Below are 22,508 nucleotides of genomic sequence, written 5' to 3'. Positions count from 1 at the left end.
TTTTTCCATTTGCCTCGATTTGTGCCACAAACAGCTGTTTGTGATACAAACAGCTATGTGGAAGGCTTGCAAAACTGCAAAAATCTTGATGCTCCCAGAGCAAAGGGAAGGGGGAGCCAAAGAGGTTCAGGAAAGAGGCCTGCCAGCCTTTCTCTAGCAGATGGATTGTGCCTGCTGATTAAACCAAACTGTGAAACATGTGACTCGTTCTCTCGGGAAGAGACCGGGGGAGGCAGAAGAGGGGAGGGGGGGGGGGTGAAGAACCCATGGCTGTTGGCTCTGGGCTGTCTTCATGGCTGACTTCTGAGTTTCAGACCAAATTCCCAAATAGTTCTTAGATGGCAGCCACAGCTGAATAGCCCCCTCCATCCCTTTGCACCCTTTCCCCAGTCTTCTGTGCTTTCGCCTGCTCAGGGACCTACACACAGCTACCCCTTATTTGGTGGTTCCTCCTGTTTTTCTAGCTCCCATAAGTGGCAGGCAGCCACTAAGTTATGCAACCTCTGAAAGCTACCCTCATCTTGTGTCACCTGTCACCTCCACCACAATACAGACATCCGATTAGTTTTTAGGTTGTACACGAGTTTACTTTAACTGTTCCAAATCCATTCCTGTACTTTTTTTTCCCTCTGCTACCACATAGTTCAGACTTTATCTTTTGCCCAGACTCATGGAGTGTAGTCTCCTGATAGCCTTACCTCCACTCTTCTCTTGCTTTCCAGTCTAGCCCCTCCCTTTCGTCATCAGTTATCTTTCTAAAGCACGGACAGGGCCATTACAATACAGAACATACAGCACGTTTTCAGTAAATACCAAAGTTATTTCTGGCCTAGAATTCCATAGATTCTCATTGTCCATGTCACAAAGTTTGAATCCCTTAGCATGACATTAGACCCATGGTGATCTGGACTCACTGCACCTTTCTGATCTTGTCTCCTCTACCACCCTCACTTCCCCCAGGTATAATGTGCTTCATCCACAGTGGTCTTAACCATTCCTAAATTTGTTCTCACCCTTGTGGATATATTATACTGTTCCTTCTATCTGAAATAATCTTGCTCTCCCGACAAAATCCTAGTCACCTTTTAATGCCCAATTCAAGTGTCACCTAGGTAAAACCTTTTCTGACTCCCCATATGGAATTACTCCTGATCCGTGCTTCCATTTACTTTGTTCCCTGGATTGTCTTTATCACATGTCCTTGGGTTTGGGTCTGTCTGCCTGTTTAAACTGTGTTCTCCAGTACAAAGTGCCTATCGTCATAGTATCCTCAGGGTGTAGCATATTCTGTAATGGCTCAGCAAATGTTGAATTAATGAAGGACAAAGAGGAAGAAGAAAAACGTGCCGCCGACCGGGGGGGGGGGGGGGTGGTGGTGGATAGGTGAGACGTTTCTCAGGTGGCTTGGCTCCCCTTCGTATCTGCCTCCCCTGCCATCTCAGGAGGGCCACGCCTGCCGCACTACAACTAGTAAGCTAGACATCTGAAGACGAACCGGTGAGAGTGAGATACAGTGTAACGACCCAGCAGTGGCGCTAGGGCCATGCCTGGACCCGCGGGCCCTGGAAGGTAGCCTTTCCGACTTTTACCGCCTCACTGCGCTACGACCGACCCATAGGGAAACTGGGACTCGAGACGTTTCTGGAAGCGCGTCAACACCGGGTCTTGCCACGTAGTTAGTGGTCAGTATGATTAGAACAGAGCAGCAACTGAAGCTTCCAGGCGCCTGTCTCCGCCCACAAGGCAGGTGTCCCTGTAGGTCGCGTCCCGTGTGAGCCACTGCGGCTGAGATTTGCTGATGGGGGTCTGACCCCAGGACGTCCCCGTCGTTCACGGGACTAAACGCACACCTGGACCGGCCGGCCCAGGTTTCACTCAGTGTAAGGGAAGCCCAGCGCCCAGGTGAGCCTGGGCAGAAGCTCTGTCACGTCCCAGGAGGAACCTGTCACAAAGCCACGCCGACACCCGGCCACCTGTGCGGCGGCGACCGGCAGCGCCTGCGCAGTGGCGTCCAGGGCCGGGAAGCGGCGCCTGCGCTGAAGGAGCGCCGCCGGCGCCGCCGAGACCGCGCCTGTGCAGTGCGAAGAGGTCGCCCTGAGACCGCGCCTGCGCGTCGCCGTCAAGGGCCGGGGTGGAGGCCATGGAGCCCGTGGCGCCGCCGAGCGAGCTCGTGTCGGCTGAGGGCCGGAACCGGAAGGCGGTGCTGTGCCAGCGCTGTGGCTCCCGCGTGCTGCAGCCGGGCACGGCGCTCTTCTCCCGCCGGCAGGTGAGGGGACGCGGCGGGGGGGGGGGGTGGGGGGTGGGGGGCGGCGACACCGGGTCCCGTTCGGCTTGGACCCGGACACTGGTGCCCCGGGGCCGCGCTTGCCGACCGCGGGGTCCCGACGCCGGGCCGCTGCAGACCGACTTTCTAGGGAGCCTGAGCGTTACTTCCTCAGGCTCAGGTGTCGGTGCCCGTCGTCCCGTTGTCACGTTCCACAGCCTCCTTCCCACTGCGCCGCCACGCCCCGCCCCAGGGGTGGGGGCGGGGTCCCGGGGAGGAGTGGGCGGGGAAACTGGGGGGCGGTTCGTAGGGACTGGGCGGGTGGACCGTCCTGGGGGCGAGGCCCGAACCCGCAGGGCGCTCGCTCGCTCCCGGGTCTGTGATCCCCGCCGACGTCGTGAATCACTAGGAGTGTCGTTCACACCGCTGCACAGATCCCGTGTCCCACGTCCCGTGTCCCGCGCCCGCTGCCCCGAGACTGCGCGTGAGGGAGGACACAGACATTGGGATTTAAGTAAATGAGGGAGTCAAGTTCTCAGTCCCTGAGACTAAGGGTTAGAGCAGGCGGAGCGGATCCGTGTGTCGCAGGCGCCATCGATCACCTGACGTGTTCTTTTTTTAAGTCCTGTGAACGGTTTCTTTATAAAATGTTCAGACCCCCGACTCGGTCCTTTGTGAAATCTCACCTGCAGTCTGGGGCAGAGGAAATTACAGTCACAGAGGAAAGAAACACCAAAGAGCTTGAGAATGTCGGGCAAGAGTGATGAGTTAGAGAAAGGAATAGTTGCTTTGTTACCTTTTGAGGGAGTGGGCAGTTGGGGCAGGAGAGGGGGGTGGAAGATGAGCTGGTGGGAGAGAAAGGATAGAGCACTGTTTGGATGAGAATGCGAGCAAACCGAGACATTATTCTCAAACTAAGCATGCACCTAACATAGGACCCAGCAAGTGTTTTCCGGGCCTTTATCCCTGGCGGGATGAAAACATGTTCACACAAAACCTGTGCACGAATGTTCACTGCACCTTTCTTCCCAAGAGCTGAAAACCAGAAACAGCCCAGCGGGCCTTCTGCTGGTGAATGATGCCACACCACGGGCACCACAACTTGGATGAGGATGAGTCTCCAGGGAGTTACGCTGAGTGAAGAAAGTTGGTCCCAAAAGATTACTATTGTATCATTCCATTTATATGACATTTTTGAATTTTAGAAATGGTCAACAGATTAGTGATTGCCAGGGTTTAGGAAGCGGGGGCGGGTCAGGGGTGTTGGCAAGTGTGGTTATAAAAGGGTAGATGGATGGTGGTGATGGTTGCACAATAATGTGAATGTACTTAATGGCATCAAATTACCCACTTAAAAATTATTTAAATGGTACAGTTTATGTTATGTATAGTTTATCACAGTAAAAAATCAGGAATCAAAATGGAACATGCCTCAGGTGTGTTAGGCAGTGTTGTTCTAGTTATTGCTGCATAACAAAATCACCCCAGACAGTGACTTAAAACATTAACGTTTATTTTGCTCACAAATTTGGGGGTTGGCAGGGCCCAGCTACAGCTCGGCCGTTCTCATTCATGGTCTTCCACGGGGCAGCGGTTAGAGGGCTCATCTCAGAAGCTTGCTCACTCCCGTGTCTGCCTGTGGACTGAGAGGATTCAGGCACCTGGAACAGGCTGTGATGGGCTGCTCCTCCCGGTATCTGCCACGAGGCCTCAGGGTAGCCATGGTTCTTACAGGGTCACCAGGGCTCCCAGAGCAACTGTTCCAAGAGCAACCTGCAAAAGTGGCCCAGCCTTCCCTAACCTAGCCTGTCACTCCCACCTTGGCCTGCCCAGGCTCAAGGGGAGAGGCACAGTCTCCACATCTTGGAAAGGTTGTCAAAGAATTCGTGGACACTTGTGTGGTTCTAAAACCACCACAAGGGACTTCCCTGGTGGCGCAGTGGTTAAGAATCCACCTGCCAATGCAGGAGACACAGGTTTGACCCCTGGTCCAGGAAGATCCCACGTGCCGCGGAGCAACTAAGCCCTTGCACCACAACTACTGAGCCTGCGCTCTAGAGCCCGTGAGCCACAAGTACTGAGCCCTCACACTGCAACTACTAAAGCCCGTGCACGTAGAGCCCGTGCTCCACAACGAGAGAAGCCACTGCAATGAGAAGCCCGCACACCCCAACGAAGAGTAGCCCCCACTCACTGCAACTAGAGAAAACCACGCGCGGCAACGAAGACCCAACGCAGCCATAAATAAATAAATAAATAAATAAATATATATATATATATATATATATATATATCACGGGTTCTTTCCCCATGTCAGTATCTTTAAAAAAATAATAATAAAAAATAATAAAACCACCACAAGTACTCACTGAAGGGGGAAAAATTACAAAAAAGGTTAACAGAAGTTTACTTTGTACTGTAACAGTTTTTATTCTCATCTATAGTGCAGCATGCTTGCCAAGTTCTCTATAATGAGAATGTATTTTTACAAAGAGAAAGAAAATATTTTATTTTTTAAAGGGTACTGTTAATGGTTCTTGAAGAAAGCAAAAGAGGTTTCACCGAGACATCAGCAGAATCTCAGAGTCGTGGTGTTCGATGCGTCTCGGAAACCTGTCCAGGATCAGGGGTGCTGGCCGGGGCCCTGGCCGCGTAGTTAACCCACCTCGTCAGGGATCTGGCGACGTTGGCCCCCAAACAACCGAGTTGGCCACCTCAAATTCGGTATTAATTTCTAGATTTCCACCCCAGTAGTCTATCCAGAAAGCCTCATTGTGTCCCACATGTTACATCCCACAGCGTGACCCTAGTGTTGTCCTCTACTTTGTTGAGATCCAGGCACAGATACACAGGCAAGTGCACATACATGGGTCTGACTTAACAGGATTTCAGTAAAAATGGGAATGTTGAGGAAGAGAGGGAACAAGACCCAGTGTGACTGACCCCCTGAATGGATGGCTAGTGGTAGTATTGCCCTTTAGTCACTAAGCAAATGGGAGACAGCAGAGGTGGCCTTATGCACTGCAAACGGGGACGATGTGAGGGAGACTCGTGCTCCTTTGCTAGACGTGTCCTGAGGGCTAATGCTTATGTAGTCTTCGATTTTCTCCCCTCACATTTCACTCCTCTTGCATTTAGTTAAGATGTGATTTCACACCGACAATATAGCAGGTAGGTTGGAAATGTACCTAGGGACGTTTAGGCCCACAGAAAAGTACTCTTAGGACTGGAATTCAGGTTTTCTGGTTCCTGAATTTTGATTCCTACCTCTCTCTGCCTCTGCCTGTTGCCATTTTCACTCAGGGTGAAACAAAGCATTAGGGACTCATTTAACCATCAGATGAGGCAAAAAGAGTGGCTGGAATGACAATATAACAGGAAGAGGGACTATCATATTTTGTGATGTCCTCAGATGAAGTCTCAGGTGACACAGCAAAGGGAAATGCACAGATGTGTTTTAACAAGCCGAGTGCTTGGGGGACAGGGAGGGGGAATGTTCTGGATCAGAGCTCCCTCCTCCCTGCCAGGGATACCCTACCAGTGTCAGCAGGCCTGGAGTTCAGAAGTGCAGGCTCCAGGGTATTTCACACCTTGGCAGCTCTTGTGGACTTCCTGACATTCTCATCCCCACCAGAGCGTTTACCTGTTTTGGACTGATGTCAGTCTAATTTTTAAAAAACTTCTTAAATTGTTTGCTTTTGTCCTGATTAACAATGCCAGGCTAGCACACTAAGGCCATCCTATTTTATTAGAGTTTGGGGGTGCGTTAGAAGTGAATCATGGGGTGGGAAATACTCCGTGCGTTGGCGGCAGCCGTAGTGAGGAGCAGGGAAGGAGCTTGGCTGACGTGTTCTGCAGTCGGGGGCAGCTGAGGCGTCAGCTGACCATGTGGAAGAAGTCAGAGGGATTGCGTGCGTGCGTGCGTGCGTGTGTGCGCGTGCTTTCTCCTCATGAATGGGAGATGCAAGGGTCCTAGAGATAATATTCCAAATTCTAGAGCTAGATTTTCCTTTTTAATGTTCCTTTTATGAGGTAAACCCAGTATCTTCGTAACAACAGTGATGGAATAGCGTGAAGCCAGACATCCTGTGTTTACTCTTGTCCCAAATGTTGGCGTTCTGCTCTGTGTCACTTGCCGTTCCAGGCACTGGGGATGTGGTAATGAACAGGAAAAGTGAGCTGGTGGAGGGAGCCCCCTGGTAGATAACTGAGGCAGTGAACTGATAAGATGATTTCAGAAACGGTGAGTAAGAAGTGGCGCAGCATACGGAAGCTTCGGGGGTGACGCACATGCTCGTCATCGTGATCATGGTAAAGCCTCGTTGGCGTGCAGTATACGTGTGCCAGAATGTGTCAGATTGTCCGCTTCGGATCTGTGCAGTGTGCGTCAGTTATGCCTCAGTTGAGCCACTTTAAAAAACACAAACGCAGTGGGCAGCATGGGAAGCTCGTCCAGGTTGTCCGGTTGGGGGAGACCCTGAGGAGGCCATGTGTGAGCCGAGTGTCGGGGAGGAGCTGGCCCTGCAGGGTCCGGGGGCGGAGCAGACTGGCCCCATTAGGAGTCGGGGAGGAGGAGCCCGAGGAGGGGGAGAGGAGGAGCAGGCCGGCCCTGTGGGCGCAGGGCGGTCCCGGTTACCACGGCAACCAGGCAGCGCCTCTCCGCCTTCTCCGGAGAGGCTGGCGTGGACGGGGGCGGCGGGCGCATCCTGGCCTGGGGCTTACTGCCGGGCGCCTGGACTGTGGGAGCTTCGGGGGCCGTGCGGAGTGAGCAGGGCTCTGCTGTGTTCTCTCCACGCAGCTCTGCCTCCCGCCCATGAGGAAGAAGCCGGCGCTGGCCGACGGCGGCGGTCCTGAGGGCGACCTTCTGCAGGAGCACTGGCTGGTGGAGGACATGTTCACTTTCGAGAACGTGGGCTTCACCAAGGACGTGGGCAACATCAAGTTCCTGGTCTGCGCAGACTGCGAGATCGGCCCCATCGGCTGGCACTGCCTGGACGACAAGAACAGTTTCTATGTGGCCTTGGAACGGGTTTCCCATGAGTGACTGAGGGGAGGGGACTCAGCTCCACCCCCACTATAAAAGCTACTCCCCACAAGGACGGCCGAGTCGCCTTCTCTGCACTAACGTCAGTCACGAGTGTCAGCCCGCCCCGTCCAGCACGCGTCCACGTGCTTCCTCACGGCCTCAGCGCCGGCCTCCTGCTTAGTTCACATGCATTACCGCCTTTCCTCAGCTCCCTTTCCCCCCGGGTTTAGGACACGGGGTGCTTCCACAGATCTGCTCCCCTCCCGGCCTCCTGCTCTCCTGAACCCTGGGGCTCCCTGTTCCTTACCCTCAGCAGTTATGCAACCTTTTAGCCATGATGACACGTGACAGATGGTGCTCATGATGGTGCTGACGGTTGAAACCCGCCTTTTTCTCATTCAGGAAAGTGCACGAACGTCTGTTGTGTGGCTAACTTTATTTACAGTAATTTATTCTTTCTAAAAGTAAAGCATTTCCAAACTGCAGTACTTAAACCACTAATCAGAAATACATTCCTTTGGACATGCCTCTAAGACCACGTTTGGGGGCCTCTCCTCTAGGCTGACAGTGACTTTATTGTCAAGGTGGGTGTGGCCACTCTTCCCTTCAAATCTTGATGTAGTTTTTCTTTGTATTAGCTCCGCACTGCTATATATAGCCTGTAAGCTGAAAGTCAGATTTCCAACCCCATCTGTCAGCTACCCCAAGGAAAACTCAGCCCTGGCTGTGTTCCCAAGATCTCCTGGAGTCAGCGGAGAGTGTGGGACGTAGGGGGCGGGCCTTTGCCACATCATACGTGAGTTCATTGGTTTGTCTTACCTGGACTCGTATAACTCTCATATAACTCTCTCTTTGCTCCTAGCACAGACTTCTTAAGTGGATGGTGTCATCATTACTGTATGCACTGGGCGTGGTCCTCACAGATTTCTGATTCAGTTGGAATCTCTAGACTAACCCAGAATACAGACTTTCCATCCAGATGCCGCTCTTTGTAGCTGTGGGGTTGCTCTGACAGTTTGATGTTCAGTACGATTCTCAGTTCTGTCATTTCTCTTCTGAAACGACTCACCATCTCAGAAGGAATCTGTGAGACCAGGTTCCAGGTATCCTCCCATCTTCCGTGCCCCTAAGGCTCAGGAGACCTAGAATGGAAATGAGGACTAAGTGGAGACCTTACAGACATTCCTTCGGACCTGTTTTCCAGTTGCTTCCTCCCTCCTTCTCCCCAGAAGGTGGTCTAAGGGCCCCCCAACTAAAGTGCAGGCCTTGGGCACAGTTTTGCCACCAACCTCCTCCCCTAGAAAAGTGGCTTCCGTCCCCGGCCGTAGCCTCACAAGCTCTGGTAGAAAATGAGAGAACGGTTTTCTAGACGGATGGTCAGACGTCCATGATTATGGCACTTGCAGAAAACCTGTGAGAGTATCCACTCAGGTCAGAAGGCACAAAACCACGTAGATGCCTCTGGGGACATGTGGCCCCTCATACCATGAGCCAAAACCTGGGCAAAGCGTTTTTTAAATTAGACTTTGACTTTTCTTTCCTTTTTTAATCACAGAAATAGTACACATTCATTGCAGATAAATACAAGAGTAGGTATATGGGGATATGTGTATATGTATAGCTGATTCACTTTGTTGTAGGGCAGAAACTAACACACCATTGTAAAGCAATTATACTCCAATAAAGATGTTAAAAAAAAAGTAGGTATAAAAATGTTTTTAATCATTCATATTTTCACCATGCAGAGATTGCAGACGGTAATGCGGTGTATGTTCTTCTCAGTGTTTTTCTATATGTACTGTATAAATAAACGTAGGGTTTTTAAAACAAATACGAGATCATGTAGTACTCTCATAACTTGCTTTTTCCATTTAACAAAATACTTCCCACATAGGTGATGTCCATCTCCGCCGTTGTATTTCTGTACTGTAATTTATTTTACAGTCCACTGTTAGATTGTCTCCAGCCTCTCCTAAACCATGTGATACAAGGTGCAACCTTGTAGCTGAATCTGTCCAGGCTTTTGTACTGTTCCCCCGGCTGCGTCAGCAGCAGCGGGCTTGCAGGGTGTGTGCGTCTTCACGGCTCTGCTGACTGACGCGCACACCTCGGAACAGCTGTGCGGCTTTACCCTCCTCCCCCGCAGTTCCTAACACTGGGTATTTATTATCTGAAATGAATATGTTGCTACTTTAATAGGAAAAATAGTGTCTCATTGTTTTAATTTGCATTTATTTTATTTCTAATGAAATTTTTATATATTTACTGGTCATTTGTGTTTCGTTTCTTGAGATTTCCCAAACTTTGTTCCTCCAATAGCCAAAATATCGAGTTATTCTGCCTTTTCAGCTTGATTTGAAAGAAATAAAGGCATTTAAACAGTGACAATTAGATTCTTGCACGTCCTTGGGAAGAACGTATAATTGGAAACAGAGAGGAGGGCTGAAACCTGCGCCTTAGGACTTACCCTGGGGTCTGTCGGCTGAGGAATCAGCCCCTCGGTGTCTGTCGTGGAATGAGGGTCGTCTCCCTGCCCCCCACACATGGTGGGCTCTGGGGAAACCCTTGCGAGTCAGGTCGCTGTGTGCGCTGGGGCACAAGGGGGGAGCCCACGACCGCGGCTGTGAGTATCGAGGCTGCAGCTGCAGTGGGGGAGCAGTTGATTTTTCCAGGGCCTTCCTGTTTTGACACAGAATTAAAGACGGATAGCGGTGTACTGACACTTTACTGCTGTCAGCGCACTGTATGAGGCTCCTCAGTAACTCCGCCGCGTGACTATGAGGACTCGTGCTCCCAGTACTGGTGGACTGACCATCCCAGTGAGGGCAGCTCCAAAGGCTGGATACATACTTTAAAAGTCCGTAGGCATCAGGGCGCTAACACGAGTTTGGAGAATTACTGGATCGGGACCACGGAGAAGATGGAGGCCCCGGGCGGTGGGCTTAGTGTGATGGACGCTCTCCTCCTGGGGGCGTTTCCCAACTTAGAGGAGGCAGCTCGGAGGGTGATGGGTGGTCCTGACGGCCTCGCAGAAGGCAGGGACAGGGCCTGTCACAGGGTGTGGACCAGGCGGCCGGCCCTCACTTCGGGTTGGGGCCCTCGGTCCTTTGCCCCCGGAAGCAGGGCGAAGCAGGGTGGGGAGTAGAAAGTTTCTAAGACGGATTGCAGCACAGCCTCAAAATCTCAGCCCTTGACATTGGATTAAGGTGATCCCAAGTGGTCGTTGCCCCAGGCCTTTGGCATGAGCAAACAAAAACCCTCTCTAGAGGAGAATGTCACCATCCGAAACTTCAAATTCTTTCTGCAAACTATTTTGCTACTACAATATCCTGAATATAATAAAATGTAACCAAGCATATGAGACAAGATGATAAAACCAGTAAAACAAAAGACCGTGGGAACAGGCCCACTGAGGCTGGGGAAACAGGAGCTTTCAGATGTAGACGGTAAAATAACTGCTTACTCTGTAAAGGAGATACCAGACATGTGAGAAAAAAAAAAAAAAAAGAATTCTAGAATCTAAAAAAATCCAAAACCAAAAGTGAGAATTCACTGGAAGGTTTTAATAGAAGATTAGACACAGCTGGAGAGAGAACTAGGAAACTGGGAGCTGGCAGTAGATTTGCAAGCCCGCAACGCAAAACCTCATACAGCGTTACCGAGAGAAGTTAAAGGAAAACAAGCAAATTCACGGGGCCAGAAAACCACAGCCCAGATCCATTCAAGCTGACATCTGATTTATTGAGATTCAGGAGCCTGTGAGTTAAGGATGGTTTTTGCCTACATAAAATTCTCGGTTTTGCCTCTTAGCCCACAAAGCCTAAAATATTTATCTGGTCCTTAAAGAAAAATTTTGCCAACTCATGACTAATTGTAAAGATGTTGACTTTTCCCCAAACTGATGTATATAAATTTAATAAAATCCCAATCAAAAACCCAACAGGTTTTGTGTGTGTGAAATTCAACAAACTGATTCTAAAAGTTATATGTAAGGGGACTTCCCTGGTGATCCAGTGGCTAAGACTCCGAGCTCCCAATGCAGGGGACCCAGGTTCGATCCCGGGTCAGGGAACTAGATCCCACATGCATGCCGCAGCTAAAGATCCCACACTCAGCAATGGAGATCCCGAGTGCTGCAACTAAGACCTGGCACAGCCAAATAAATAGATAAATATTTTTTTAAATAAAGTAATAAAATAAAATAAAAGTTATATGTAAGTGCAGAGGACTAAGACTAGCCAAGACGGTCATGGAGAAAAACCAGATGGGAGAATTTCTCTGTTGGAGAGACATCATAGTTTGTCACAAGGGTAAAACAAAATCTCTCAGAAACAGCACCATGCAGATGGATACTTGATTTATGACAAAGGTGGGGGTCATGATCTGGAAGGGCAGGGTCAGGAGGGCTTCTGCAAGGTTGGTAATGTTCTAGTTTTTAAATATCTGCATAGTGGTTATGTCATAACTTAAGCTGTACATCTTTTGTGCACTTTTCTGAACACGTTATATTTTCATAATAAAAAGGTTTTTAAAAGAAAGTAACTAATGGTCCTATACAGAGCCCACTTTTGTAAGCAATTCAGTCATTCGAAAGCAGGAACCACCTGCACAGCCTTGTCACTGGCTCAAGAATGATGAGCCTGGGCATGGCCCTGGTGTCTCCCTGGTACCTTGATTGTTCACCAAGAGGATAATCTTGTTCCCACAAAGACTCTCCCTCTTCCTTTGCCCCTCCCCTGCCCGGGCTCACCGTGTTTGTCATTTCAGTGACATGTCATTTTGTTGCTACGTGATGGGGGAGCATGGAGACGGGGTGCCAACAGGAAAAGGATGCAGACTTGTCAGGATTATTCAGATGGCTTGAAAACTAGAGTTGACCGTGGGCCTTCCCCTCCAACCTTGGGAGTATTTTAAATTCCTGAAGCCGAGATGAGTGTAGGGTGTGAGAAGAAATCAAGGAACCCCATCTTACATGGAGTGGGGAGGCCAGAAGGGGGGCCTTTCACGCCCGTGCCTGCATCACCAGCAGGAAGAGGGAAGATAAGATGTCGCTTTTTTCCCTCTGGTACAAGGGAGTGCATTTTTCACATAGGCAGTTTATCTCCTGCTTAAAAAAAGGGAAGGAAAATCCCTCCCTGCCCAGTGGTGGTCCCACTCTGACCACCCCTGGCAGCCAATGAGAAGCCCTCACAACCTTGGACTCCTGTTTTTCCACTGTGTCCTGTTCAGAACACATGTCCGCAAGCTCCTAAACCTGGTGAAAGCACGTCCCTCTGCGCTCTCCCAACTTACCTGTGATTCACCAGAGCTTGCCTGTCCCAAGTCGAAATTCTCTGCCATTCCTGCCATTTTGCTGGTAAAATAACTGCCTCTTTTATTTTTGAGGTTAACAGGAGATATAGAGAAAAGGAGGAGGAAAAGTCAGAAATAAAAATCTAAACTTGGAAATAGTCTAGATAATAGAAATAAATCCAAATACCTTGTAAAAAGGACTAATTTTAATTGGTGTGATGTAAAGAAGCATAGTGTCAAGGGGCCGGTGTCATTTCCACAAGTAACACTGAGGATGTCACTGTTTCAAATGTATTTACAATCCCTGGGTCAGAGGGGCTCTATCCAGTAGGGGGATGGAAGGACTTTAACCGGGTGACTCTGCCAGCGGGCGGCATGAATGCCAAAGAGGCAAAGGGAGAGACGATGGTGTTGAGTTCATGGCCAGGCAGCTTCACTCTGATCGTTGAAGTGCCCACCTTCAGCAGGCCACCCCGCGCAAATTGTTTGGTTCAAGGCAGTAACAGGCAATAGGTTACACATCTGAGCTTTGTACACACGAGGTTTCAAAGCACTCACTTGAATGTCCACCCACACATTCTCCCCTTATCCCTCGACCAGAACATCCACTTTAGAGTGGGCAGCCTCAGAAAACCCCACAGTTGAGACCAAAGGACACTTTTCAGAGTTCCAGGTTCAGCTGGGCACCCTGGACTTAAGCCACCTGAGACACTTGGGCATTTAGGTTTTTGGGGGTTTTTTAAAAATTCATTAATTTATTTATTTTTGGCTGCGTTGGGTCTTCGTTGCTACACGCGGGCTTTCTCTAGTTGCGGCGAGCGGGGGGCTACTCTTCATCGCGGTGCGTGGGCTTCTCATTGCGGTGGCTTCTCTTGTTGCGGAGCACAGGCTCTGGGCGCGCAGGCTTCAGTAGTTGTGGCACGTGGGCTCAGTAGTTGTGGCTCGTGGGCTCTAGAGCACGGGCTCAGTAGTCGTGGTGCACGGGCTTAGTTGCTCCGTGGCACGTGGGATCTTCCCAGACCAGGGCTCTAACCCGTGTCCCCTGCATTGGCAGGTGGATTCTTAACCACTGCGCCACCAGGGAAGCCTGGGCATTTAGTTTTAAAATATTTCAGGATACTTTCAAATGACATGGCTAGTGTCTTGTGGGTAAACAGGTGCAGGAATCCAGGGGCACTGGTGGGTGACCCTAACTTTGTCTTCCTGAGCTCTACCAGCAGGAAGTCATTACCGCTGCAGGTTTTCCAAGGCAAGAATCCAAGCCTCCAAGCCCGACCCACATACACTGGGTGCAGTCACCTGTCCACAGGAGATGACAGGTGCGTGAGGTCCTTTGGACGGCGCTGCACAATAGTGAGGGTATCATTGCGGGGCCCCAATCATCTTATAAAACCAGACGACAGCCAGCCTCTCACACTAGAAGATGGACCAGCGAGTTACACTTAGGTATTTAGAAGTAAAACCTCATCTCAGAGGTCCCTCAGCTGCCAGCTTGGGGAGAGGGAAAATGTGTGTATGGCCTTCATCATGGAAAAATACAAAACCACTACTGGGGGGAAAAAAAAGTACATCTGTGTACTGTCTAAAATGCTTCTCTGATCAAAACCCCTCAATGGGGACTTCCCTGGCGATCCAGCGGTTAAGACACCGCGCTTCGAATGCAGAGGGCAAGGGTTCAATCCCTGGTCAGGGGACTATGATCCCACACGCAGCACGGCCGCAGCCAGAAAAAAACCCAGAAACCTCAATAGCGCCCCATCGCCGGTGCAATGATGTGCATACCCTCCAGACTAGCATCCAAGGCCCTTTCCATCTTCAGCCACAAGTCCTCTTTCATCTGCTTCAGGCAGCCTGGATCCCTCGCTCTTTGGGGGACTGAAGTCACCCGAACTGGAGCAGGGGCCCCAGTCAAAGGGCAGGTACGTTTTTTTTTAAATTTATTTATTTAATTAATTTATTTTTGGCTGCGTTGGGTCTTCGTTGCTGCGCAGGGGCTTTCTCTAGCTGTGGCGAGCGGGGGCTACCCTTCGTTGCTGTGCAGGGGCTTCTCATTGCGGTGGCTTCTCATGTTGCCAAGCAGGGCTCTAGGCGCCCGGGCTTCAGTAGTTGTGGCACACGGGCTCAGTAGTTGTGGTGCGCGGGCTTCAGTAGTTGTGCCTCGCGGGCTCTAGAGCGCAGGCTCAGTAGTTCTGGCACAGGGGCATAGTTGCTCCGCGGCATGTGGGAATCATGACGGACCCTTAGGGCTCGAACCCATGTCCCCTGCATTGGCAGGCGGATTCTTAACCACTGCGCCACCAGGGAAGCCCCCAAGGGCAGGTAAGTTTCAGTCACCTGCACCTGCGATGCTCTCCCCACACCTGTCTGGCACCCCTCCCCCAGCCGCATTCTGCCCCGCCTTCGAACCTCCCCGCACCTGGTTCTCATCACAGGATCTCTCCCTCTCTAGTGGTTGCGCACCTCAAGTCTGCACCACCCTCCGGTTACGCACTTTTTCGACAGGTCTGCGGTGTTACCCTAAGATAAAAACGGAACGAAGGCTCTGCCCAGCGCTTCAAGCTCTCAGCCCGGCACACAGGCCACCGGGGAAGCGGGTCGAGCTGGCCAGAAGGACTCGACGCTCGCGGCTTTCCCTCCCTTGGGCTACAACCTGCCCAATGACCGGGGGGGGGGGGGGCGGGGCTCTTGCATAAGCGGCCGCCCAGTAGCGGGGCGAGGGGGCCTCGGGTGGGCGGGCAGCGCGAGAGCGCGGGGTAGGGGGCGGCTAGGCGGCCGCTGCGGGGAGGTAAACCCCTCTAGGCAGCCGGCGCCTGGACTGGGGGCGCCGCTGCGGGTAGCGCGTCTGCTTTGAGGTTCTCGGAGTCCGCGGTGCGGGGCTGGGAGCCGTCGGGCATCCGCAGCGACTGCGGGCTGCGCGGAAAGGCGGGTGGCGTGGGGCGCACGCGCCGGAGGAGCCCGGGCGCCCCGGGGGGAGTTCGCGGGACCTCTCCGCCCCCGGGTGGCCGGGGCTCCCGCGGGTTGTCCAGTTCTGAGCCGGCTCTTCTGCACTCCGGCCCGAGGTCAGAGGCGCCCGAGCTTCGGCCCAGCTGACCGGGGTGTTCCCGGCGGCCCTCTCTCCGCCGTCGGTGCCCGGGACGCGAAGTCCCTCCGTGGAACGAAGAGCCCGGGTGTCTCCCCGGGTCCCGGCGCCTCTCGGGAACCTGTGATCCCACCCCGTGCCCAGCCCCTGCCAGGGCCCTGAGGCCGTCCTGAGGGAGCTCCTAACTAAACTGTTGAACGGCTGCGGGTGTAGACGACTCGACCAGCTCCAGCGGGCTGCGCGCGGGACCAGAAGCGGGAGTCCGCCCGGCTCCGGACTCGCTGGAGTGAGGAGAGCTGACAGGAGGGGTGAGTCTTCTGCCTCCGCGGTGACCCCCCGGGCAGTCCTCATCTGGATTAACTCTTCTGCACTGCAGGGGACCGCGACAGGTGTCCAGAGTAGGGGCGCAGCTCCCCGAAAGAGGACTGTGTGGGCGAGCTTTCAGACCGGCTTAACTCCGGAGCCTCTGCCTCTGTTAACCCACAGCCCTGAGCTTAGTCCTCTGCCCCTCGGGGCGTAGGGGCACAGGGTCGCGGCGTGGAGACCCCTCTCCGAGGGGCCCGGGGCTAGAAGCACGCCGGGCTCTGAGCCTCCCCAGCCGCTCCGACCCAGCAGACAGGGGGGGAGGCCGGGGCGGGGTGTGGGGGGGTGCTGCTTGGTGTCGGTTTTCTCTAGTTCCTGCCCCTGGAGAGCTCAAGCCCTGAGCGCATGAAGAGAAAACGAGGGCCTTAAAGCGGGGAGGGGCGCCGGGAAAGGGAGCCCAGCCTCTGGGCTTCAGACCAGGTAACGCACTAAGAGGCGTCAGACTCCTGGAGAATCTCAGGCCCCCCTCCTCTCCCCACGCCCTGCTCGGATCCCCACCCCCCGCCCCTACCTCCACCCGGGGCGGGGCCAGGCGGGCAGTGCCAGCCCGAGGGCGCCACGCCCACGCCCACGGCCTGGGGACCCGAGAGGCCCCTCACCACCCTGGCCAGACCCGCACAAAGCTGCCTCTGTGGACCCGGAGCCTTCTGTCCTGGGTGACTGGGTGCTTGGGGGTCCCCTCCTCCAACCCAGAGTCAGGGGAGCTCTGCTTGGGGGGAGAAGCTCTTGGGACTCTGGGGGCCCCTGTCAAGAACAGCACCGAGGCCGAGCTTCTGTGACACTGCGGTCCTGGCAAACAGCTCTGCCTGGAAACTGCCAGATGCTCGAGTCGGGGTCCAGCCCAGCACGGAGACTGCAGAAAAGAGCGGATATAAAAGCAGAGCCTGGAAACTCCCTCTCCTACCCTCAGACTCTTGAGCATAGCGTGGCCGAAGGAGAACATTCCCAGGGGCCCCTGCTCAGCCTGAACTGAGGCGGCCCTGGTAGGATGTGTCGCCAGCTCCCGGGGTCCTGGCCGCCTCCTTTCTGCAGCTGGATCCTCCTCAGTTTCCTGTTCCTGGAAAACCCTCCCCGTCTTTCTAAAGACATGTTGTAGGTGTTAAGCTGTGGCCCGGGCTTTCTGCATTAGCCTGTGTTCTTATCCCAATCAAAAGTCAAGTGAGACCCCCCCTAAACACCTCGATTCCTCACCAAGCAGGACGCAGTGTCTGTGATCTGAGGGACGGCTGCTACGGGACCCCTGAGTCCCCCTCCCTGCCCAGGCAGGAGGCAGGACTGGCTGAGAAGTGGGCCTCGCGTCCCTCACGCCCTGTGGTGGGCTCCACCTGGGGGCTCAGCCGCACAGTCCTCGTGCCCCGTGTCCTCGTGGGGGATGGACCTCGCTTCCCCTCTGGATGGGGTAAGAACTGGCATTTACAGGCACCCACCCTGAGCCGCTGGCATCTTGTGAGGAAGATGCAGCCAGCAGCCCTGCCCGAGGCCACTGCACACAGGGAAGGACATGCTCCAGCCGGTGCTGGACCAACTGGACATTGGTGAGTGGACCACGTGCCCTGGGCACCTGCAGGAGATCAGCGTGTCTGGAGCCTCCTCTCTGGCCCAGGAGGCTGGATACATGTGGAAGCAAGGGAACCACAGGATGTGGGCTGTGGCCGGTGCCGGTGGCATCCACATGCTTCCTCTGGCCTGTCTGTCCACTCAGCTTCCCCTGGGGCCGCTGTGTGTCCCGGGTGTGGATCAGGGATAGAAGCCTGAGCTGCCAGCCCTGCCCTGAGACTGTGGACGCAGGCCCTGCCCGGCTGGCTCCTGGCTTTGCCGTCTGACTGTCTGATCCAAGCCTCCTTTGAACTCTGGTCCGTGTCTAGCCCAGCAGGTGGGAGGAATCAGCCTTGATGCTCTGCTGTTCTTAGACTCCTGAGCAGGGCTTTCCAGCTGGGAGGGGCTCCTGCTTACCTTCTACCCCTTCTCCAGTTCCCCCCATCCCCTGCCCGAGGCCTGGAGAGCCAGGGGTGAGGCCGGCTGGGAGCCAGCGGTTGGCACTGGACCTTTAGAGGGATTGTCCAGACACTGTCTGCCGCTCGGTGACCTGAGGACATTAACACACCCCTAGGCTTAGATCTTTCTTAAAAGGAAAATTTTCTTTTTCTTAGTCAACAACTTGCATAAAACCTGCTTTTTTTTCTTTCTTTCTTTCCTTCTGCTTTTCTTTTTTTAAATTTATTTTTATTGATATACAATAGGCAACATTCTATTAGTTTCAGGTGCGCAACATAATGACTTGATATGTGTATATATTGCGAGTAAATGGAGAATTTTTATACTGTCACTACTGTGTGTCTGCTGTAGGTTGGTGCTTTTCTAGTCCAGGGGACACCAAGGGCGCTTGTTAAACCTGCAGGTTCCTGGGTTCCCGTCTGAGGTGGGGCCTAGGAATCTGCATGCTCAACAAGGTACCGCCCCCCCACTCTACCGCAGCAGGGTGGCCAAGCTCTGACGACATGCCCTCTGTCCCCCAACCCTCATCTCCCCTACCTCACCTCCCCCATCACACACACACACGGCACGGCCTTCCACGTCGTATGTCTCCCCAGGACTCCAAGCCCCTGTGGGCATTCTCTTGTCACCTCTGAAGAGGTGAAGCAGCACAGCGTGAGAGGGAGGGATGGGAATTTCTGTATCTCTTCTGGCTTGTTCTATAGGTCCATACACTTGTATCACTCACTGCACATACAGTAAAGCATATGCACTTAAGTGTAAAGTATGCTTCAAAGTCTTGTTTTTGAAATGCAGAAGTGGACACAGTTGTATTAGGTCGCAGTAGTTTTCTAGACACAAAAGGGCCCTGTGTGGAGAAGCGGGCCGGGCAGGTGATGTGCCGTCTGCATCCTTACGCTGTTACTCCCGCCTTGGATGGACCGGGGCACCGGCTTCAGGGTTTCCTGTTTCCTGACAGCTCTGGGGGCACTCAGGCCCCAAGTCCCTGCTGGTGGGAGTGGCTTTCTGCTGACAGGACAAGAGGTCCAAGTTGAAGTTTGCTACTTACCGGCTCCCAAGTGTCTACAGCGGTTGTAGAACCCTTCCAGCTCCATCCTGAGCACCCAGACTCTGCCCTTGTGGTGGACAATGAGATCATCCATGATGCCCCAACCCGGACACCGAGTGCCCCACCTCCACCAGCCTCAGCTGGCTCATCTCTGCCTCCCTGCTTTGAGGATGCCCTGGCCTGGACCTCACGGAGCTCCAGGTGCCTCTGGTCACTGACTCACCCGTTGTCTTGGCTGCAAAGGCCGACCAGAGGAGCTCTCAGTGTCCAAGATCTCCAGTGCCTGCTTTGAGCCCTCCAGCCAGAGGGTCGAGTGCGGCCCCCGCCATGGCAGATCCACAATGGAGACCCGGTGCCCAGGATGGGAGCTGCCGTGGCTATGGTCAAGGGCAGGCACCCGTCCGGCTGGGCTGGTGTCCCACAGCTTTCAAGGCAAGTGGGAATGAAGGGAGGGATTGGCGGCGGCCTGTGGACCCCCTGAGCGGGGAGGGTCCTGCAGAGCTGGAGGCATGAAAACAAACACACTAGGGATGGGAGAGTCCTGCAAATTCAGCTTCAGAGGCTGTCTTTCACTTAACAGATCCCACCGTGTCTGCAACCCAGGTCTTTGGCCTGTGCCACAGGGTCGAATCTATCCGAAAGTTTGCCTTTGTGAAAGGAAAAGTGTTTCATGCCTGTTAGCCTGTCAGACAGGCATCCCCGGGCCTGCCAGTCAGGCTGGGGCGAGGGCCTCACCGGTCACATGCCGGGGACACACCCGCTCACTGTGGCTCCCACAGGGGCCGGGTCGGGGCAGGGAGGCGGGGGGCACAGAAAGGCCTCCATTCAGATAACGGACAACACGGGGGTCAGAGGTCTAAGAACACCGTCTCTTCCTTTTGAGTAACTGGTTTCCACTCCACCCTCTCATCAGTTCACAGTTCCAGAGGGAACCTGGCGTTAAGACCTGGTGCAAGTTTTATGGGTTTTCTTCCAGGGTGAGACTCTAGCAGCTGTGGCGTTTAGGAAACAGGCAGCTTTGCCACCCTGTTACCCTGCTGCCCACGTGAGCATGAAGGGAGGGCAGGCAGGGCTCCTGATCACAAAGATAATAGTGAAGAGGTGTCTGTAGCTCAGCACGAGGGCAGCAGGGCAGCGTATCTGGGAGGCTGCACGTTAGGAAAGCTGTGGCTTCTCGGGGTGGAGCAGCTGCCCTCAGGAAGTAGCGCCCTTGCCGTCCTTAGAGGCTTTGAGGGGAAGATGTCCTTTCTTAAAAGAAAAATTTGTATTGAAGTATAGTTGATTCACAAGGTTGTGTTAATTTCTACTGTACAGCAAAATGATTCAGTTATACATATATCTATTCTTTTTCCGATTCTTTTCCCATATAGGTCACAACAGAGTGTTGACTGTAGTTCCCTGTGCTATACAGTAGGACCTTGTTGTTTATCTATTTTATATATAGTAGTGTGTATCTGTTAATCCCAAACTCCTAATTTATCCCTTCCCCACCTTTCCCCTTTTGTAACCATGAGTTTGTTTTCTATGTCTGTGAGTCTGTTTCCGTTTTGCAAGTAAGTTCATTTGTGTCGTAATTTAGATTTCACATGTAAGTGACATCATATGGTATTTGTCTTTCTCTGTCTGATTTAACTTCACTTAGTATGATAATCTCTAGGTCCATCCATGTTGCTGCAAATGGCATCATTTCATTCTTTTTTATGGCTGAGTAGTATTCCCTTGTGTATGTGTACCACATGAAGTTGCCCTCTTTTAAAACACTGAATAGGAAATGTATTTATATATTCTGAACAGAGCAATGTTTAAAGTAGGTTAAGTTTAGATCCAATTGGAGATTGTCACAAGGTTTTATATTGTTTAAACTATTAATTTTCTAAACTACAGGAAAGTGGTGAGACTAGTGTAATTAATGCCCATATACCCACTACCTGGATTCAATATCTGAGTCTACTGTGTTTATTTTGCTCTGCTGACCCATTTAAACTCACTTATAGCTACTACATAACACACAAATCTGTTTTTTGTGACTAACGAAACTAATAATACTTCCCCAAAGAATATCTAATCGGTATTCAAACTTTCCCAGTTGCCACAAACTTTGAGTCAGTTTTTCAAAGTCAGCATATAATCAAGGACCAAGTGTTGTATTTATTTGTGTCTTCAATTTTTTGCCATAAAGCAGCCACCCTTTTTCTGAACTGTGATTCGGAAGGGACTCGTCTCACCGTCTTGAATGCCCCACGTTCTGGAGTTCTGTTTCCTGGTGGTGGGTAGCACGTTGCTCTGTGCCTCCGTTTCTTGCAGGCTGGCAGACCAACCGCAGGTCACCGCCCTTCCCAGTCCTAAGAACCCTCGTACAGACAACTTCCAGGGAACACAGACGCAGGCACTCGTGCTACTTGCTGGTTCTTCTTAGCTCGACATCAGCCACCAGCCCCGCGGTGGCGCCGGGGAACAGCGGAGGGGGCGGGGGGGTCTGCACGGTCGGCTGAGGCCCCAGCCCCCCGCCCCCGGTGCCCAGTGTCTGGGTGCCAGGGGGGAGGACAGGAGCCCCCTGAGGACCTGGCCGCCTTGGAAGACCGTGAAGAGGGGCACAGGGTGGGGGGATGGCGAGGACGAGAGTGAGGACCCGGATGTTAGGTCGTCTCTCCGCACTTCTGCATCCTCCGTCCGCTGTTCCCACGCCCCGGGCGGGCGGAGCTGTGACGCGGGATTCCGCTGGGCAGTGGGCGGTCTCCAACCTTCCAACGCCCTTGCCCTCCTTCCAAGGTAGCGCAGGGTAGCCTCCGCCCGCAGGGGCGCCAGTGGTCCCGGGTGAGCCCCACGGGTGTTAGGACCGGCCTCAAGGAAAGGTGAGCCGCGCCGCCTAGGGGCTCCGGCTGGAGCTGCTGCGGGTGCGCCTGCCCGGGAGCCGAGGGAGAGCGTCTCAGTCCCTGGGGCAGGAGACTGTCCCCGCGAGGGCAGTGGAGGCCGAGGCCCTGTGCACTCGCAGGCCGGTCCGCGAGCGTCTTACAAGGGCTCCACCCGACACCTTGTTAAGGCACGGCGTCCAAGAACAAGGATTCCAAAAGACGAGCCCCTGAAACAATTTACGAAGTGCCCATGAGCCTCTTAGGCGAGGAGGTCTATAGCTTTTATTCTCAACAGGGTCCCCAAAGAGAAAGGAACTATTTTTCTAGGGTCTATGGTCTGAGAGATCAGTGTGTCGTCAGTGCAAGGGCACGGCAGGAGCCAAGGGCTGGGCGGACGCCCTGCCAGCGCAGCCCGGGGTCCAGGCGGCTTGAGAGGCCCCTTCGGCAAGGGGCGCGGGGGCCTGTGCTCTCGCCCTGGGTCTCCCTGCTCTGATTTTTGGGCGCTCACTTCTGGCCTATAGCTCAGGATGTGTGTCTGCACCAGTGAGCCCTGGGGCTGCCTGGGAATGTCACTGGAGGCCTTGCCTTGG

At 53.3% G+C, this 22,508-nt stretch overlaps 1 protein-coding gene across 1 annotated transcript; it reads left to right on the top strand.

Annotated features, from left to right (window-relative positions):
- Window positions 1-2,112: 2,112 nt before the first annotated feature.
- On the top strand, window positions 2,113-9,120 carry RABIF (RAB interacting factor). Its single transcript, XM_068541926.1, has 2 exons — window positions 2,113-2,266; window positions 7,062-9,120. Exons 1-2 carry the CDS (start codon window positions 2,141-2,143, stop codon window positions 7,305-7,307), a joined length of 372 nt encoding a protein of 123 aa, XP_068398027.1. The 5' UTR covers window positions 2,113-2,140; the 3' UTR covers window positions 7,308-9,120.
- The last annotated feature ends 13,388 nt before the right edge of the window (window positions 9,121-22,508 follow it).

The sequence above is a fragment of the Eschrichtius robustus genome, chromosome 3, assembly GCF_028021215.1.
Source record: "Eschrichtius robustus isolate mEscRob2 chromosome 3, mEscRob2.pri, whole genome shotgun sequence".
NCBI lineage: Eukaryota > Metazoa > Chordata > Mammalia > Artiodactyla > Eschrichtiidae > Eschrichtius > Eschrichtius robustus.
Note: the sequence above shows the minus strand (reverse complement) of the source record. Positions and strands in the feature narration are given on the sequence as shown.

Coding starts and splice junctions, on each gene's coding strand:
- RABIF (XM_068541926.1), top strand. CDS start 2,141: ATGGAGCCCGTGGCGCCGCCGAGCGAGCTCGTGTCGGCTGAGGGCCGG. Junction 2,267..7,061: donor CGCTCTTCTCCCGCCGGCAG/GTGAGGGGACGC, acceptor CTCTCCACGCAG/CTCTGCCTCCCGCCCATGAG.